Source organism: Salvelinus fontinalis, chromosome 5, assembly GCF_029448725.1.
Source record: "Salvelinus fontinalis isolate EN_2023a chromosome 5, ASM2944872v1, whole genome shotgun sequence".
Classification (NCBI taxonomy): Eukaryota; Metazoa; Chordata; class Actinopteri; order Salmoniformes; family Salmonidae; genus Salvelinus; species Salvelinus fontinalis.
Window position 1 is genome coordinate 2,256,524 of NC_074669.1, and position 20,517 is coordinate 2,277,040.

At 46.1% G+C, this 20,517-nt stretch overlaps 1 protein-coding gene across 4 annotated transcripts in view; it reads right to left on the reverse strand.

The window, feature by feature from the left end:
• Positions 1–19,860, reverse strand: part of LOC129856189 (synaptotagmin-7-like) — a 371,304-nt gene extending 351,444 nt beyond the window's left edge. For 2 of the 4 annotated variants that reach the window (XM_055924306.1, XM_055924303.1), the window contains exon 1: positions 19,438–19,859. In XM_055924306.1, coding sequence (XP_055780281.1) covers positions 19,438–19,471 — 34 coding nt within the window. In that variant the 5' untranslated portion in view covers positions 19,472–19,859. Of the gene's footprint in view, positions 1–19,437 lie in introns of all 4 variants that reach the window. The other 2 variants (XM_055924304.1, XM_055924305.1) reach the window with 2 other exon arrangements.
• Positions 19,861–20,517: the final 657 nt, after the last annotated feature.

Genomic DNA, 20,517 nt, shown 5'->3' on the forward strand with positions numbered 1-20,517 from the left:
TAAATCACTGTACTGTAAATCACTGTACTGTAAATCACTGTGCTGTAAATCATTAAACTGTAAATCATTAAACTGTAAATCACTGTACTGTAAATCACTGTACTGTAAATCACTGTACTGAAAATCACTGTACTGTAAATCACTGTACTGTAAATCACTGTACTGTAAATCACTGTACTGTAAATCATTAAAGTGTAAATCACTGTACTGTAAATCACTGTACTGTAAATCACTGTACTGTAAATCATTAAAGTGTAAATCACTGTACTGTAAATCATTAAAGTGTAAATCACTGTACTGTAAATCCCTGTACTGTAAATCACAGTACTGTAAATCACTGTACTGTAAATCCCTGTACTGTAAATCACTCTGGATTAGTTCTCGTATATAGTCATGTTTTAGTCAGGTTTTATTTCTCCATATGAAGTAAAAACTCCTCTCTTTCTTTCTACACAGTTATCTTCCATTTCAATATGTGATTAGTCTGCTCACAAATCCCCAGTTATGTATCCTTCCACTGGGGACTGTATTTATTGCCCTTTCTCTCTCTCTCTTTCTCTCTCTGTATCCTTCCACTAGGGACTAGGTCCCTAAATGAACCCTATTCCATAGTGCACTACTTTTGACAAAGGCCCACACGGCTCTGGTCTAAAGTAGTGCACTACATAGAGAATAGGGTGCCATTTGAGATACAGGCTGAGACTCTCCCCACAGTTTAATAATAAATCACAGTGTTTAACCATTTGTCTCTCTGTTTGATTAAGGACTGGAGACGTAAACTAGGGGCTGTAAATTACAGCGTCGGCGTCAAGTAGACTGACCCAGAGTAATGTCACCGACACAACAATGAGATAGATATTTCACCAGATGTATAAATGTGATTTTGTCTCACCGTTCTGCACATTTTCTCATCAATTAAACTTTTGTTCTCAATACAGTGTGCTGTTCCCAAAAGTAGAATCTGTTACGAACAGAGTGGACTAAGTTTTGTAGACTTTACCCTTTGCCAAAGTTGTAATAAATTGCGTTGTTAGGAAGGAGTGCGAAGGCGAAGGCGAATTGAGTTATTGCACAAGTGCACTTCACAGAGTCGCTGTTCCCTAAAGGAAATATGCAGATTTTGTTTTCCCCCCACCTTTATTTAACCAGGTAGGCTAGTTGAGAACAAGTTCTCATTTACAACTGCGACCTGGCCAAGATAAAGCAAAGCAGTTCGACACATACAACAACACAGAGTTACACATGGAGTAAAACAAACATACAGTCAATAATACAGTAGAAAAATAAGTCTATATACAATATGAGCAAGTGAGGTGAGATAAGGGAGGTAAATGCAAAAAAAGGCCATGGTGGCGAAGTAAATAGAATATAGCAAGTAAAACACTGGAATGGTAGATTTGAAGTGGAAGAATGTGCAAAGTAGAGATAGAAATATTGGGGTGCAAAGGAGCAAAGTAAATAAATAAATACAGTAGGGGAAGAGGTAGTTGTTTGGGCTAAATTATAGATGGGCTATGTACAGGTGCAGTGATCTGTGAGCTGCTCTGACAGCTGGTGCTTAAAGCTAGTGAGGGAGATAAGTGTTTCCAGCTTCAGAGATTGTTGCAGTTCGTTCCAGTCTTTGGCAGCAGAGAACTGGAAGGAAAGACGACCAAAGGAGGAATTGGCTTTGGGGGTGACCAGTGAGATATACCTGCTGGAGCGCGTGCTACGAGTGGGTGCTGCTATGGTGACCAGTGAGCTGAGATAAGGCGGGGCTTTACCTAGCAGAGACTTGTAGATAACCTGTAGCCAGTGGGTTTGGCGACGATTATGAAGCGAGGGCCAACCAACGAGAGCGTACAGGTCGCAATGGTGGGAGGTGTATGGGGCTTTGGTGACAAAACGGATGGCACTGTGATAGACTGCATCCAATTTGTTGAGTAGAGTGTTGGAGGCTATTTTATAGATGACATCACCAAAGTTGAGGATTGGTAGGATGGTCAGTTTGACGAGGGTATGTTTGGCAGCATGAGTGAAGGATGCTTTGTTGTGATATAGGAAGCCGATTCTAGATTTAATTTTGGATTGGAGATGCTTAATGTGAGTCTGGAAGGAGAGTTTACAGTCTAACCAGACACCTATGTATTTGTAGTGATGCTGGACGGGCGAGCAGGTGCGGGCAGTGATCGGTTGAATAGCATGCATTTCGTTTTACTTGCATTTAAGAGCAGTTGGAGGCCATGGAAGGAGTGCTGTATCGCATTGAAGCTCGTCTGGAGGGTAGTTAACACAGTGTCCAAAGAAGGGCCAGAAGTATACAGAATGGTGTCGTCTGCGTAGAGGTGTATCAGAGAATCACCAGCAGCAAGAAGAACATCATTGATGTATACAGAGAAGAGAGTCGGCCCGAGAATTGAACCCTGTAGTACCCCCATAGAGACTGCCAGAGGCCCGGACAACAGGCCCTCCGATTTGACACAATGAACTCTATCAGAGAAGTACTGTAGTTGGTAAACCAGGCGAGGCAATCATTTGAGAAACCAAGGCTGTCGAGTCTGCCAATAAGAATGTGGTGATTGACAGAGTCGAAAGCCTTCGCCAGGTGATGAATACGGCTGCACAGTAATGTCTCTTATCGATGGCGGTTATGATGTCGTTTAGGACCTTGAGCGTGGCTGAGGTGCACCAATGACCAGCTCTGAAACCAGATTGCATAGCGGAGAAGGTACGGTGGGATTCAAAATGGTCGGTAATCTGTTTGTTATTTTGGCTTTCGAAGACCTTAGAAAGACAGGGTAGGATAGATATAGGTCTGTAGCAGTTTGGGTCTAGAGTGTCCCCCCCTTTAAAGAGGGGGGTGACCGTGACAGCTTTCCAATCTTTGGGAATCTCAGACGATACGAAAGAGAGGTTGAACGGGCTAGTAATAGGGGTTGCAACAATTTCAGCAGCTAATTTTAGAAAGAGAGGGTCCAGATTGTCTAGCCCGGTTGATTTGTAGGGGTCCAGATTTTGCAGCTCTTTCAGAACATCAGCTATCTGGATTTGGGTGAAGGAGAAATGGTGGGGGCTTTGGCGGGTTGCTGTGGAGGGTGCCGGACAGTTGACCGGGGTAGGGGTAGGCAGGTGGAAAGCATGGCCAGCCGTAGAGAAATGCTTATTGAAATTCTCAATTATAGGGGATTTATCGTTGATGATGCTAGAATGGACCAATAGGATTTCGCTAGCTTGTGATTGGCTCAGCCCACCTCCTTGCTTGTTCTGCCCACTACGACTCATTTCTTCCAATTGGAAACGACAGGCTGTGGTCTATCTTGGTTTAGTTATTTAAAAAAATCTTTGGTAATGTATTTAAAGAGCGTTAAAGTCTAAACGGGATCTGTGGGACGTCCCAAATTTGACATCACTCTATTGAAGTTAAATGCAAAAGGGTTAGGGTAGGGACGTCCCAAGGATTCAAGATGGCATTACCCTTTGGAGAGTTTGGACATTGAGATTTCTGCATTATTCAAAATTCTATAAGTTGGCCCAACTCTCTAAATATATGGTTCTGGGGTAACCTATGGCCCAACTCTCTAAATATATGGTTCTGGGGTAACCTATGGCCCAAATCTCTAAATATATGGCTCTGGAGTGACCTATGGCCCAAATCTCTAAATATATGGCTCTGGGGTGACCTATGGCCCAACTTTCTAAATATATGGCTCTGGAGTGACCTATGGCCCAAATCTCTAAATATATGGCTCTGGGGTGACCTATGGCCCAAATCTCTAAATATATGGCTCTGGGGTGACCTATGGCCCAACTTTCTAAATATATGGCTCTGGGGTGATCTATGGCCCAACTTTCTAAATATATGGCTCTGGGGTAACCTATGGCCCAAATCTCTAAATATATGGCTCTGGAGTGACCTATGGCCCAAATCTCTAAATATATGGCTCTGGGGTGACCTATGGCCCAACTTTCTAAATATATGGCTCTGGAGTGACCTATGGCCCAAATCTCTAAATATATGGCTCTGGGGTGACCTATGGCCCAAATCTCTAAATATATGGCTCTGGGGTGACCTATGGCCCAACTTTCTAAATATATGGCTCTGGGGTGACCTATGGCCCAACTTTCTAAATATATGGCTCTGGGGTGACCTATGGCCCAACTCTCTAAATATATGGCTCTGGGGTGACCTATGGCTCAACTTTCTAAATATATGGCTCTGGGGTGACCTATGGCCCAACTTTCTAAATATATGGCTCTGGGGTGACCTATGGCCCAACTTTCTAAATATATGGCTCTGGGGTGACCTATGGCCCAACTTTCTAAATATATGGCTCTGGGGTGACCTATGGCCCAACTTTCTAAATATATGGCTCTGGGGTGACCTATGGCCCAACTCTCTAAATATATGGCTCTGGGGTGACCTATGCCCCAACTTTCTAAATATATGGCTCTGGAGTGACCTATGGCCCAACTCTCTAAATATATGGCTCTGGAGTGACCTATGGCCCAACTCTCTAAATATATGGCTCTGGGGTGACCTATGGCCCAACTTTCTAAATATATGGCTCTGGGGTGACCTATGGCCCAACTCTCTAAATATATGGCTCTGGAGTGACCTATGGCCCAACTTTCTAAATATATGGCTCTGGGGTGACCTATGGCCTAACTTTCTAAATATATGGCTCTGGGGTGACCTATGGCCCAACTCTCTAAATATATGGCTCTGGGGTGACCTATGGCCCAACTTTCTAAATATATGGCTCTGGAGTGACCTATGGCCCAACTCTCTAAATATATGGCTCTGGAGTGACCTATGGCCCAACTCTCTAAATATATGGCTCTGGGGTGACCTATGGCCCAACTTTCTAAATATATGGCTCTGGGGTGACCTATGGCCCAACTTTCTAAATATATGGCTCTGGGGTGACCTATGGCCCAACTCTCTAAATATATGGCTCTGGGGTGACCTATGGCCCAACTTTCTAAATATATGGCTCTGGAGTGACCTATGGCCCAACTCTCTAAATATATGGCTCTGGAGTGACCTATGGCCCAACTCTCTAAATATATGGCTCTGGGGTGACCTATGGCCCAACTTTCTAAATATATGGCTCTGGGGTGACCTATGGCCCAACTTTCTAAATATATGGCTCTGGGGTGACCTATGGCCCAACTTTCTAAATATATGGCTCTGGGGTGACCTATGGCCCAACTCTCTAAATATATGGCTCTGGACCAGAGAAGCTGATACAGAATGTAAAAGCTTTTCCTATAAGTCATTATTAGGTCCCAGGTTATAGGTAGAACGTCTGTAGATACCTATAGTAATCCCTCAGATAGAAGCTCTGTACACTGATTGAATAAAAAGCTCATATTCATAGCTTTGCCATCTTTCGCCCCCCCCCCCCCCCCCCGTCTCTTCTCTCTCAATTCATCTTCCAAACAGACATGAACATTAGGCCCACGCCTCAGCAGCAACAGCAGCAACAATCCCACAAAATCATTTCCAATTCTACATGAGTGAATTAAGCATGAAGAGCAGGACATCATCAATTTCCCCCGGCAGGGCAACAATAACAGAGAGGTGAAGAACCCTCCCATTCTCTGGCCGACGCCACTCTTCACACCATATCACAGATCCTAAACAGCCTTCCTAACTCGGCTCCTTTTCATTCCGTCAGCAGGTTCAGGGAGCAACATTTCCGATGTATCGGTTTATACCAAGAATCATCATAACTCTGCCTGGAAAAAAGGGAGACAAATGCCATTACTGTGAAATATGAAATGGTTGGTTTGAAATCCATAAAGACTGTTCTTCACCCTGTGCTTGTGCTCTCTGCTCTGGTCAGTAGGGATCGCTATGGGCTGTGTCACCCTATTCCCTAGTGCACTCCTTTTGACCAAGGTTATGTCTCAAATGGCACCCTATCCCTAGGGCACTCCTTTTGACCAGGGCTGTGTATCAAATAGCACCCTATTCCCTAGTGCACTCCTTTTGACCAGGGCTGTGTATCAAACGGCACACTATTCCCTAGTGCACTCGTTTTGACCGGGGCTGTGTATCAAACGGCACACTATTCCCTAGTGCACTCGTTTTGACCAGGGCTGTGTATCAAACGGCACCCTATTCCCTAGTGCACTCCTTTTGACCAGGGCTGTGTATCAAATGGCACCCTATTCCTGTCATGTTTTGTCTTTGATCTTCATGTCTTGTCTCTGTGCTTCCCTCTGCTGGTTATTAGGTTCTTTCCCTCTTTCTATTCCTCTCTCTCCTCCTCCCTCTCTCCCTCCCCCGCTCTCTCTCTCTATCGTTCCGTTCCTGCTCCCAGCTGTTTCTCTTTCTCCTAACGACCTCATTTACTCTTTCACACCTGTCCCCTATTTTGCCCTCTGATTTGAGTCCCTATTTCTCCCTCTGTTTTCTGCTTCTGTCTTTGTCGGATTCTTGTTTGATGTTTGCTGTTCTGTGTCCTTGTTCCGCTCTATCGTGTTTTTGCCTTCATCAGATGCTGCGTGTGAGCAGGTGTCTAGTGGTCGCGTCTCCAGTCGTTCATCTCTACTGACGAGAGGATTTCAGTTTTCCTGTTTTGTTTTTACCTTAGATATATCAGGAGTATCGTTTTTGTCTAAGACTGGAATAAAGACTCTGTTTCTATTTCGTCGCTTTTGGGTCCTCCTTCATCAGCATAACAGAAGAATCCGACCAAGAATGGACCCAGCGACTACGGATTCTCTCTACACTACCGTCAAGTTCCAGGGAGCAATGCTCGGCAGACACGAGCAGGAATTGTCTGCTGCTCGTCAGGCCGTTGAGACCCTGGCCGCTCAGGTTTCCGATCTCTCAGGACAGTTTCAGAGTCTTCGTCTCGTACCACAAGCTACTTCCTGGTCTTCCGAGTCTCCGGAACCCAGGGTTAATAATCCACCATGTTACTCTGGACAGCCCACTGAGTGTCGCTCCTTTCTCACCCAGTGTGATATTGTGTTCTCTCTCCAGCCTAACACATACTCTGGAGAGAGAGCTCGGATCGCTTACGTCATATCACTCCTTACTGGGCGGGCTCGGGAGTGGGGCACAGCTATCTGGGAGGCAAGGGCTGAGTGTTCTGACGTTTATCAGAACTTTAAGGAGGAGATGATACGGGTCTTTGATCGTTCAGTTTTTGGGAAGGAGGCTTCCAGGGGTCTGGCTTCCCTATGTCAAGGTGATCGATCCATAACGGATTACTCTATAGAGTTTCGTACTCTTGCTGCATCCAGTGACTGGAACGAGCCGGCGTTGCTCGCTCGTTTTCTGGAGGGACTCCACGCTGAGGTTAAGGATGAGATTCTCTCCCGGGAGGTTCCTTCCAGCGTGGACTCGTTGATTGCACTCGCCATCCGCATAGAACGACGGGTAGATCTTCGTCACCGAGCTCGGGGAAGAGAGCTCGCGTCAGCGGGGCTTCCCTTCTCCGCATCTCGACCATCTCCTTCCATCGGCTCAGAGACTGAGCCCATGCAGCTGGGAGGTGTTCACATCTCGACTAAGGAGAGGGAACGGAGAATCACCAACCGCCTTTGCTTCTATTGCGGTTCTGCTGGACATTTTGTCATGTCATGTCCAGTTAAAGGTCAGAGATCATCAGTAAGCGGAGGGCTACTGGTGAGCGCTACTACTCAGGTCTCTCCATCAAGTTCCTGTACTACCTTGTCGGTCCATCTACGCTGGACCGGGTCGGCTGCTTCCTGCAGTGCCTTGATAGACTCTGGGGCTGAGGGTTGTTTTATGGACGAAGCATGGGCTCGGAAACATGACATTCCTCTCAGAGAGTTAGGGAGGATCACACCCATGTTCGCCTTAGATGGTAGTTCTCTCCCCAGTATCAGATATGAGACACTACCTTTAACCCTCACAGTATCTGGTAACCACAGTGAGACCATTTCTTTTTTGATTTTTTGTTCACCTGTTACACCTGTTGTTTTGGGTCATCCCTGGCTAGTATGTCATAATCCTTCTATTAATTGGTCTAGTAATTCTATCCTATCCTGGAACGTTTCTTGTCATGTGAAGTGTTTAATGTCTGCTATTCCTCCTGTTTCTTCTGTCCCCTCTACTCAGGAGGAGCCTGGTGATGTGACAGGAGTGCCGGAGGAACATCATGATCTGCGCACGGTCTTCAGTCGGTCCAGAGCCAACTCTCTTCCTCCTCACCGGTCGTATGATTGTTGTATTGATCTCCATCCGGGGACCACTTCTCCTCGGGGTAGATTATTCTCTCTGTCGGCTTCCGAACGTAAGGCTCTCGATGATTATCTGTCTGCTGAAGGCATTCAGATGGATCCCGCTAAGGTCCAGGATGTCAGCGATTGGCCTGTTCCTAAGTCACGTGTCGAGTTACAGCGCTTTCTCGGTTTCGCTAATTTCTATCGGCGTTTCATTCGTAATTTCGGTCAAGTGGCTGCTCCTCTCACAGCTCTGACTTCTGTCAAGTCTTGCTTTAAGTGGTCTGGTTCCGCCCAGGGAGCTTTTGATCTCCTCAAGAAGCGTGTTACATCCGCCCCTATCCTTGTTACTCCTGACGTCACTAAACAATTCATTGTCGAGGTTGGCGCTTCAGAGGTGGGCGTGGGAGCCATTCTGTCCCAGCGCTTCCAGTCTGACGATAAGGTCCATCCCTGCGCTTACTTTTCTCATCGATTGTCGCCATCGGAACCCGAGGGGATTCTCCCTGAAGGGCGTGTTGTCGGGTTGACTGTCTGGGGAATTGAGAGACAGGTAAAGCAAGCACTCACTCACACTGCGTCGCCGCGCGCTTGTCCTAGTAACCTTCTGTTCGTTCCTGTCTCTATTCGTCTGGCTGTTCTTCAGTGGGCTCATTCTGCCAAGTTAGCTGGTCACCCCGGCGTTCGGGGTACGCTTGCTTCTATTCGCCAGCGGTTTTGGTGGCCTACTCAGGAGCGGGACACGCGCCGTTTCGTGGCTGCTTGTCCGGACTGCGCGCAGACTAAGTCAGGTAACTCTCCTCATGCCGGTCGTCTTAGACCGCTTCCCATTCCTTCTCGACCATGGTCTCAGATCGCCTTAGACTTTAGTACCGGTCTGCCTTCGTCTGCGGGGAGGACTGTGAGAGCCGCCAATAAACGTAGGATTAAGAGTCCTAGGTATTGTCGCGGTCAGAGAGTGTGGCTTTCCACTCGTAACCTTTCCCTTACGACAGCTTCTCGCAAGTTGACTCCGCGGTTCATTGGTCCGTTTCGTGTCTCTCAGGTCGTTAATCCAGTCGCTGTGCGACTGCTTCTTCCGCGACATCTTCGTCGCGTCCACCCTGTCTTCCATGTCTCTTGTGTCAAGCCTTTTCTTCGCGCCCCCGTTCGTCTTCCCTCCCCCCCTCCCGTCCTTGTCGAGGGCGCACCTATTTACAAGGAACGGAGGATCATGGACATGCGTTCTCAGGGACGTGGTCAACAGTACTTAGTGGATGGGGAGGGTTTCGGTCCTGAGGAGAGGAGTTGGGTTCCATCTCGGGACGTGCTGGACCGTTCGTTGATTGATGATTTCCTTCGTCGCCGCCAGGGTTCCTCCTCGAGTGCGCCAGGAGGCGCTTGGTGAGTGGGGGGGTACTGTCATGTTTTGTCTTTGATCTTCATGTCTTGTCTCTGTGCTTCCCTCTGCTGGTTATTAGGTTCTTTCCCTCTTTCTATTCCTCTCTCTCCTCCTCCCTCTCTCCCTCCCCCGCTCTCTCTCTCTATCGTTCCGTTCCTGCTCCCAGCTGTTTCTCTTTCTCCTAACGACCTCATTTACTCTTTCACACCTGTCCCCTATTTTGCCCTCTGATTTGAGTCCCTATTTCTCCCTCTGTTTTCTGCTTCTGTCTTTGTCGGATTCTTGTTTGATGTTTGCTGTTCTGTGTCCTTGTTCCGCTCTATCGTGTTTTTGCCTTCATCAGATGCTGCGTGTGAGCAGGTGTCTAGTGGTCGCGTCTCCAGTCGTTCATCTCTACTGACGAGAGGATTTCAGTTTTCCTGTTTTGTTTTTACCTTAGATATATCAGGAGTATCGTTTTTGTCTAAGACTGGAATAAAGACTCTGTTTCTATTTCGTCGCTTTTGGGTCCTCCTTCATCAGCATAACAATTCCATAGTGCACTCCTTTTGACCAGGGCTGTGTATCAAACGGCACCCTATTCCCTAGTGCACTCCTTTTGACCAGGGCTGTGTATCAAACGGCACCCTATTCCCTAGTGCACTCCTTTTGACCAGGGCTGTGTATCAAACGGCACACTATTCCCTAGTGCACTCCTTTTGACCAGGACCCTGTGGAGACACACGACCAAAGGATAAGGGTTCCAGTGGCTTCAGTGTCTTTGATCTCTGATTCAGGAAGAAACTCATTTTTCTTCTCTGACAGCCAGGAGACAACAGGTATGGACTGTAGTCCTAGAATGAAGGAGTGAACAGGTATGGACTGTAGTCCTATAATGAAGGAGTGAACAGGTATGGATTGTAGTCCTAGAATGAAGGAGTGAACAGGTATGGACTGTAGTCCTAGAATGAAGGAGTGAACAGGTATGGACTGTAGTCGTAGAATGAAGGAGTGAACAGGTATGGACTGTAGTCCTAGAATGAAGGAGTGAACAGGTATGGACTGTAGTCCTAGAATGAAGGAGTGAACAGGTATGGACTGTAGTCCTAGAATGAAGGAGTGAACAGGTATGGACTGTAGTCCTAGAATGAAGGAGTGAACAGGTATGGACTGTAGTCCTAGAATGAAGGAGTGAACAGGTATGGACTGTAGTCCTAGAATGAAGGAGTGAACAGGTTTGGACTGTAGTCCTAGAATGAAGGAGTGAACAGGTATGGACTGTAGTCATAGAATGAAGGAGTGAACAGGTATGGACTGTAGTCCTAGAATGAAGGAGTGAACAGGTATGGACTGTAGTCATAGAATGAAGGAGTGAACAGGTATGGACTGTAGTCCTAGAATGAAGGAGACAGCAGGTATGGACTGTAGTCCTAGAATGAAGGAGTGAACAGGTATGGACTGTAGTCCTAGAATGAAGGAGTGAACAGGTATGGACTGTAGTCATAGAATGAAGGAGACAGCAGGTATGGACTGTAGTCCTAGAATGAAGGAGTGAACAGGTATGGACTGTAGTCCTAGAATGAAGGAGACAGCAGGTATGGACTGTTGTCCTAGAATGAAGGAGTGAACAGGTATGGGCTGTAGTCCTAGAATGAAGGAGTGAACAGGTATGGACTGTAGTCCTAGAATGAAGGAGACAACAGGTATGGACTGTAGTCCTAGAATGAAGGAGTGAACAGGTATGGACTGTAGTCCTAGAATGAAGGAGTGAACAGGTATGGACTGTAGTCCTAGAATGAAGGAGACAACAGGTATGGACTGTAGTCCTAGAATGAAGGAGACAACAGGTATGGACTGTAGTCATAGAATGAAAGTGTGAACAGGTATGGACTGTAGTCATAGAATGAAGGAGTGAACAGGTATGGACTGTAGTCATAGAACGAAGGTGTGAACCAGTATGGACTGTAGTCATAGAATGAAAGTGTGAACAGGTATGGACTGTAGTCCTAGAATGAAGGTGTGTTTTGATGATATGTTAGGTGGAACTAAGCAATATGGTGTACCGTTGCATCGGCCAAACTCTGCCAGGTCAAATCTAACCCCTATCTTCCCCATTGGCCTTTAATGTTTGCAGAACTATAAGGTCAAAGCAATATGAGGGAAGTCAGGACGATCCATCACAAAACTGCTGATGCCTAACCAGACAATATGCAAGAGGACATGCAAGGGTTAGGGCCAAGGCGACAGGAAGGGTTAGCCCTTTCTTTTCCTCTTGGCCCTAACTCTTGCTTGTCTTCTTTGCCCTAACCCTTGCCTGTTCTCTTGGCCCTAACCCTTTCCTGTCCTCTTTTCCCTAGCCCTTGCTTGTCCTTTGCGTAACCTTTGCCTGTCCTCTTGGCCCGAACCCTTGCTTTTTACCTTGGCCGTAACCCTTGCCTCATCCTCTTGGCCCTATCCCTTGCTTGTCCTCTTAGCCCTAACCATTGCTTGTCCTCTTGGCCCTAACCTTTGCCTGTCCTCTTGGCCCTAACCCTTACCTGTCCCCATTGGCCCTAGCCTTAGCCTGTCCCCTTGGCCCTAACCCTTGCTTGTCTTCTTTGCCCTAACCCTTTCTTGTCCTCTTGGCCCTAACCTTTGCCTGTCCTCTTGGCCCTAACCCTTTCTTGTCCTCTTGGCCCTAACCCTTGCTTGCCCCCTTGCCCTAAATCTTTATTTTTTCCTCTTGGCCTTAATCCTTGCCTGTCTTCTTGGCCATATCCTTTGCCTGTCCTATTGTCCCTAACCCTTCCTGTCCTCTTGGCCCTAACCCTTGCCTGTCCTCTTGGCCCAAACCTTTGCATGTCCTCTTGGCCGTAATCCTTTCTTGCCCTCTTGGCCCTAACCCTTGCTTGTCTTCTTGGCCCTAACCCTTGCTTTTCTCTTGGCCCTAACCCTTGCTTGTCTTCTTGGCCCTAACCCTTGCCTGTCCTCTTGGCCCTAACCCTTCCTGTCCTCTTGGCCATAACCCTTGCCTGTCCTCTTGGCCCTAACCCTTGCTTGTCTTCTTGGCCCTAGCCCTTGCCTGTCCTCTTGGCCCTAACCCTTCCTGTCCTCTTGGCCCTTACACTTCCTGTCCTCTTGGCCCTAACCCTTGCCTGTCCTCTTGGCCCTAACCCTTCCTGTCCTCTTGGCCCTTACACTTCCTGTCCTCTTGGCCCTAACCCTTGCCTGTCCTCTTGACCCTAACCCTTGCCTGTCCTCTTGGCCCTAACCCTTGCTTGTCTTCTTGGCCCTAGCCCTTGCCTGTCCTCTTGGCCCTAACCCTTCCTGTCCTCTTGGCCCTTACACTTCCTGTCCTCTTGGCCCTAACCCTTGCCTGTCCTCTTGACCCTAACCCTTGCCTGTCCTCTTGGCCCTAACCCTTGCTTGTCTTCTTGGCCCTAGCCCTTGCCTGTCCTCTTGGCCCTAACCCTTCCTGTCCTCTTGGCCCTTACACTTCCTGTCCTCTTGGCCCTAACCCTTCCTGTCCTCTTGGCCCTTACACTTCCTGTCCTCTTGGCCCTAACCCTTGCATGTCCTATTGGTCCTAACCCTTGCCTGTCTTCTTGGCCCTAACCCTTGCTTGTCCTTTTGGCCCAAGACCTTGCCTGTCCTATTGGCCCTAAGGTCAAGAGGACAAGCAAGGGTTAGGGCCAAGAGGACAAGCAATGGTTAGGGACAAGAGGATAAGCAAGGGATAGGGCCAAGAGGATGAGGCAAGGGTTACGGCCAAGGTAAAAAGCAAGGGTTAGGGTCAAGAGGACAGGCAAGAGTTAGGGCCAAGAGGACAGGCAAGGGTTAGGGTCAAGAGGACAGGCAAGAGTTAGGGCGAAGGGGGCAGGCAAGGGTTAGTGCCAAGGGGACAGGCAAGGGATAGGGCCAAGAGGAAAAGAAAGGTTTAGGGCCAAGGCGACAGGAAGGGTTAGGGCCAAGAAGACAGGCAAGGGTTATGGCCAAGAAGACAAGCAAGGGTTATGGCCAAGATGACAAGCAAGGGTTAGGGCCAAGAGGACAGGCAAGGGCTAGGGCCAAGAAGACAAGCAAGGGTTAGGGCCAAGAGGACAGGCAAGGGTTATGGCCAAGATGACAAGCAAGGGTTAGGGCCAAGAGGACAGGCAAGGGTTATGGCCAAGATGACAAGCAAGGGTTAGGGCCAAGAGGACAGGCAAGGGTTATGGCCAAGATGACAAGCAAGGGTTAGGGCCAAGAGAAAAAGCAAGGGTTTGGGCAAAGAAGACAAGCAAGGGTTAGGGCCAAGAGCACAGGCAAAGGTTAGGGCCAAGAGGATAAGAACGGGTTAGGGCCAAGAGGACAAGCAAGGGTTGGGGCCAAGAGGACAGACAAGAGTTAGGGCAAAAGGGGCAGGCAAGGGTTAGTGCCAAGGGGACAGGCAAGGGATAGGGCCAAGAAGACAGGCAAGGATTAGGGCCAAGAAGAAAAGAAAGGTTTAGGGCAAGAGGGGGGGGGACAAGCAAGGGATATGGCCAAGAAGACAGGCAAGGATTAAGGCCAAGAGGAAAAGAAAGGTTTAGGGCAAGGGGGTAAGCAAGGGTTAGGGCCAAGAGGACATGCAAGGGTTCGGGCCAAGGGGGCATGCAAGGGTTAGGGCCAAGAGGACTTGCAAGGGTTATGGCCAAGAGGACAGGCAAGGGTTCGGGCCAAGGGGACAGGCAAGGGTTAGGACCAAGAGGACTTGCAAGGGTTATGGCCAAGAGGACAGGCAAGGGTTCGGGCCAAGGGGACAGGCAAGGGTTAGGACCAAGAGGACTTGCAAGGGTTATGGCCAAGAGGACAGGCAAGGGTTCGGGCCAAGGGGACAGGCAAGGGTTATGGCCAAGAGGACTTGCAAGGGTTCGGGCCAAGGGGACAGGCAAGGGTTAGGGCCAAGAGGACATGCAAGGGCTAGGTCCAAGAGGACAGGCAAGGGTTATGGCCAAGGCGACAGGGAAGGGTTATGGCCAAGGGGACAAACTGAATTGGCACCAGCTGTCAGAGAAGGCCAAAACTGCAAGACAGGTAAGAACACTCGGTACTGGGTATGAGACATCTGTTGTAATTGATCCTGATAGCTTTAAAGCCATCTGTCTTGTCCACCAATGGGACAGGGAGATACAGCCCATAGGGATACCAGACAGCCAACCAGAAGGGCAGGTGTTGTCCCACCCCAGAATTATCCACTGGTGATAATGATGATGCATTCTAGAGAAAGGCAATTTACCACATTTTTACTTTCATCCCAAATAGTCAAAAGCAGTGCACTATATAGGAAATGTGGTGTCGATTTGGGACACAGTTTCTCTCACATGAGTGTGATGTTCAGAGGTCATCATTAATTATCAGAAACTATAAAAATGTGACCTATGACCTTAAAAATGTCCATGTGTTCTCATCCTGTATCTCTATAAGAGGATAAACATATACTGCAGCATGTGAAGGAAATTAATAGAAAAAAGATACCTTGTTGACTGAAATACTGACACAAATCACCTTGTTGGCTGAAATACTGACACAAATCACCTTGTTGACTGAAATACTGACACAAATCACCTTGTTGACTGAAATACTGACACAAATCACCTTGTTGACTGAAATACTGACACAAATCACCTTGTTGACTGAAATACTGACACAAATAGACACCTTGTTGACTGAAATACTGACACAAAGACACCTTGTTGACTGGAATACTGACACAAAGACACCTTGTTGACTGAAATACTGATACAAATAGACACCTTGTTGACTGAAATACTGTACACAAATAGACACCTTGTTGACTGAAATACTGTACACAAATAGACACCTTGTTGGCTGAAATACTGACACAAATAGACACCTTGTTGACTGAAATACTGTACACAAATAGACACCTTGTTGACTGAAATACTGTACACAAATAGACACCTTGTTGACTGAAATACTGATACACAAATAGACACCTTGTTGACTGAAATACTGTACACAAACAGACACCTTGTTGACTGAAATACTGACACAAATAGACACCTTGTTGACTGAAATACTGTACACAAATAGACACCTTGTTGACTGAAATACTGACACAAATAGACACCTTGTTGACTGAAATACTGATACAAATAGACACCTTGTTGACTGAAATACTGACACAAATAGACACCTTGTTGACTGAAATACTGACACAAATAGACACCTTGTTGACTGAAATACTGACACAAATACATACCTTGTTGACTGAAATACTGATACAAATAGACACCTTGTTGACTGAAATACTGACACAAATAGACACCTTGTTGACTGAAATACTGACACAAATAGACACCTTGTTGACTGAAATACTGACACAAATAGACACCTTGTTGACTGAAATACTGACACAAATAGACACCTTGTTGACTGAAATACTGACACAAATAGACACCTTGTTGACTGAAATACTGTACACAAATAGACACCTTGTTGACTGAAATACTGACACAAATAGACACCTTGTTGACTGAAATACTGACACAAATACATACCTTGTTGACTGAAATACTGATACACAAACAGACACCTTGTTGACTGAAATAGTGTACACAAATAGATACCTTGTTGACTGAAATACTGTACACAAATGGATACCTTGTTGACTGAAATACTGTACACAAATAGATACCTTGTTGACTGAAATACTGTACACAAATAGATACCTTGTTGACTGAAATACTGTACACAAATAGACACCTTGTTGACTGAAATACTGTACACAAATAGACACCTTGTTGACTGAAATACTGTACACAAATAGACACCTTGTTGACTGAAATACTGATACAAACAGACACCTTGTTGACTGAAATACTGATACAAATAGACACCTTGTTGACTGAAATACTGACACAAATAGACACCTTGTTGACTGAAATACTGACACAAATACATACCTTGTTGACTGAAATACTGATACAAATAGACACCTTGTTGACTGAAATACTGACACAAATAGACACCTTGTTGACTGAAATACTGACACAAATAGACACCTTGTTGACTGAAATACTGATACAAACAGACACCTTGTTGACTGAAATACTGATACACAAACTGCATGTCACTGTGGGGGCGAATATTATTTGCCGTAGCTGTCAGGGATTTTATTTCCGATGTTCTCCCACTTCTCCAAGGTTAAATAATATTTGTCAGAAATGTTTTAAGTTTTTTTCTCACACAGGATCCGTTTGTGTGAAGATGTTTGCTAAGAGATAATTCAATTGTGTTATCCAAACAGCTTCAATGTGAGGCAACCCTGAAAAACTAATCATTTCTCATCTCCAGCTATATAACCTTTAAAAAAATGTATTCCATATTTCTGACAATTCAATGCCATCCTGGACAGCCGCCAAACCTTGGAAAAGGTATTTCTATAGCTGAAGTTAAGTTGAAAGTTGAGGCCAATTTTCAAACATGCAGACAGGTCTGCGCCCCAAATGGTACCCTTTTGGTTACATTTGACCAGCGCCCGTACTGCTACACAGGGAATGCTTTGCTATTGGGATGTATTGTAGGTAACCTTTATTTAACAAATTCTTATTTACAATGACGGCCTAGCAAAAGGCAAAAGGCCTCCTGCGGGGACGGGGGCCTGGGATAAAAAACAACAACATTAAAATAACCCAAAGAAGTACCATTATTGGGGACAGACAACAGCACAAAGGGCAAGAAGGTAGAGACAACAATACATCACGTGAAGCAGCGACAACTGTCAGTAAGAGTGTCCATGACAACAACAAGGTACAAACATTATTGGGCACAGACAACAGCACAAAGGGCAAGAAGGTAGAGACAACAATACATCAGACTGCATGTATTTCCCCAGTAGAGAGAGAGAGATAGCGATGCCTCTTGCCAAATATATGACCATATTAGAGATACCTATTTCCCTCAGATTACACAGATCCACAAAGAATTCAAAAAACAAACCCAATTTTCATAAACTCCCATATCTACTGGGTGAAATACCACAGTGTGGCATCACAGCAGCAAGATTTGTGACCTGTTGCCACAAGAAAAGGGGCAACCAGTGAAGAACAAACACCATCGTAAATACAACCCATATTTATGTTGATTTATTTTCCCTTGTGTACTTTCACTATTTTCACATCGTTACAACACTGTATTTAGACATAATATGACATTTAAAATGTCTTTATTACTTTAGAACTTTTGTAAGTGTAATGTTTACTGTTCATTTTTTATTGTTTATTTCACTTTTGTTTATTATCTATTTCACTTGTTTTGGCATTAAAGAGAGAGAGAGATGAACAGGGCATTTGTCATCCAGCCCCGTCTCTTCTAGTCATCGATATGGTCCTCACAACTCTCCCACTCCCACTCCATCTCTCTCTCTCTCTTTCTCTCTCTCTCTCTCCATATCTCTCTCTCCCACTCCATTTCTCTCTCTCTCCTCTCCTCTCCACCTTGAGACGCGTGTTGAATTTTAAAACCAGAGCAGAGAGCACGCGGCCGTACCGGGCTACCGGATTACAGACTAACAACCTGCCAGTCAAAGTCCACACGCTCACGTGAAAAAAAAAGCCCCATGTCATGCATGTACAGCCAGGGCTGAGCAGTAGTGGAATATTCCGACTCTAAGACTGGAACGTAATACCTCCTTCTGTCTACTACTCCACCTCCCAAAAAGCTTCTTCAGTCTGTAGTCTAGTTATTGTGGTACTCGATATTACAACACACACACACCACACACACACACACACACACACACACACACACACACACACACACACACACACACACACACACACACACACACACACACACACACACACACACATATTAAACAGACCGGTAGTTGCATCGTGGCCTTATCAGTCACACAGCGCACGAGACCATTATCTAACGTCTAAAGGAAATTAACAAAAAAAACGCCCCTCCTTTCTCTCCTTCCCTCGCTCTCCTCCTTTCTCTCCTTCCCTCGCTCTCCTCCTTTCTCTCCTGCCCTCGCTCTCCTCCTTTCTCTCCTTCCCTCGCTCTCCTCCTTTCTCTCCTTCCGTCGCCCTCCTCCAGTAGCAGCAGCAGGTGTTATTAGGCTACTACAGACCTTCAGGTCTCGTCTAGGTGGTGATGGTAATTATCTCCCGGCCCCAGAGCGAATGAACGCGACACGGCCCAGATAGGGGGACACTAGTAGAGAGTATTACACTGGAAAACCCCGCAAATCACGCATTACGCCTCCAAAACACGTGGGAGAGATTACTCCTAATAAATGCGTCTTTCTTTCCCATATTATTCTTCTTCACCTAGACATTGCTCCCTCCTTTCCACCCTCCTCTCTCTTTCATAAACGAATCCATAACGCGTAGCTTTTCCGCCAAATGTCGGCATCTGAAGAGAGAATATCCTAGCCTCTTCCACACATACACTTGGTCATCGTTGTGGATGCTGTTGTGACCTTGTGTTTGGTTGTCCTTTACTAGTGAATAGATGTCAAAATAGCAAAAAGACACGAACCGTCGGCAGGCAGACCATCTATGCCTAACAACAAGTAGCTATTCTAGCCTACATTCATAAATCATCGCACTGGAGGAAAACGGAAGGTTCGTTTATAAATAACGCTGACATGATATCTGATATGATGAAAAGAGTGACCTAGAGCCCTACGATGACACACATTAACATCAGTCTGGATCATTATGTGTAGCCTGCAAGATGCCCTACAGATGTCCGTGACAATGACCCTCAACTTATCCCCAACACATAACAGCGATTATCATAACAGTACCGTAAGACAGCGGGTTTAACCCCCGTACCCCCGCACCCAAATACACACATTGAAACGGTCAGACAAGGAGTGCTCCTCGCAAAGAGTGGATCAATTCTTAAAATATTCTTACCTTTGCTATTGTTCTCTTCTCTATTCAAATACATGGCTATAAATTCACTCCTGGGTTTTCTGATGGCGTTGGGTCAATGGTAATGGTGATTATTAGTCCTCTTTGCCGTCTGGAAACCACACACAACTCTTCTCTAACTGTGGGGTTTTGTTGTAGCTGTTTTTATTGTCTTGTTGCTCGGTTGAGAGAGCGTGTTTCAATATCCTCCTCCTCCCAGTCAGTGCGTTCGCTTCCAGCAGGTAGCGGTAGTCAGTTTGTCAGCCTCTCTCTCTCTCTCTTTCTTTCTCTCGGTTTCTTCTCGGTGACGCTCAGAGAAGAAACAGCGGGTATAGTAAAGAGTGTTTCTGAAAGAGTCTTGGGATGGAAGCATGCCTGAATGCGCTCGTATGCTGGTCGTCAATGGTTCCTTATGCCATTGATTTCTTCTAACACAATTCAATCTTCGTAGATATTATATATCTAGTATTTAGCAAATGTCACTGCTCCTGGCTGCTATTCCAATTGTACAAAACATCATAGGCAACAAAACGAGGCGGAAATGGGTTATTAAAGTGATGGTTCAATTGTGTGGTTGTGCAATGCCTAAGCAACGTTAAAAGCTTATTTGGAAGAAGAAAAAAGGTTAACGAGGTATTAAAAACTCCCTCCACGTTCCGAAAGAGCATGTAGTGGGATGGCAGGGGACTGACCATCAGCTGGTATTACCAGGCCTCTGGCTTGCCGGTTAAAAAATACTATTGTTTTGAAGTGGGGTCCTTAATGATAGCGGACAGGTGGTACCCTCACCTAAAACCTAATCATATCGGCGCACGACGTGCTGCATGTCAGCCAGGGAGCAAAGTGTTTTAGGGAGTAGGCAAGGTTTGGGATTTTTTATATTTTATATATATATATTTCAAGTATATGTTTACATTCTGGCAACTTCCGGAATCTTGAGGGATTTCTCTGACGTCTCTGTGCTGCTCTAGGACTACTGTTATTACAAGGTATTGCTATGAATAAATCAGATTGGTGAAACATAGTTATTTAGATAATAAAAGATCTTCCACCATTCCCAATGCAAGTAATAAGTCACTTGCA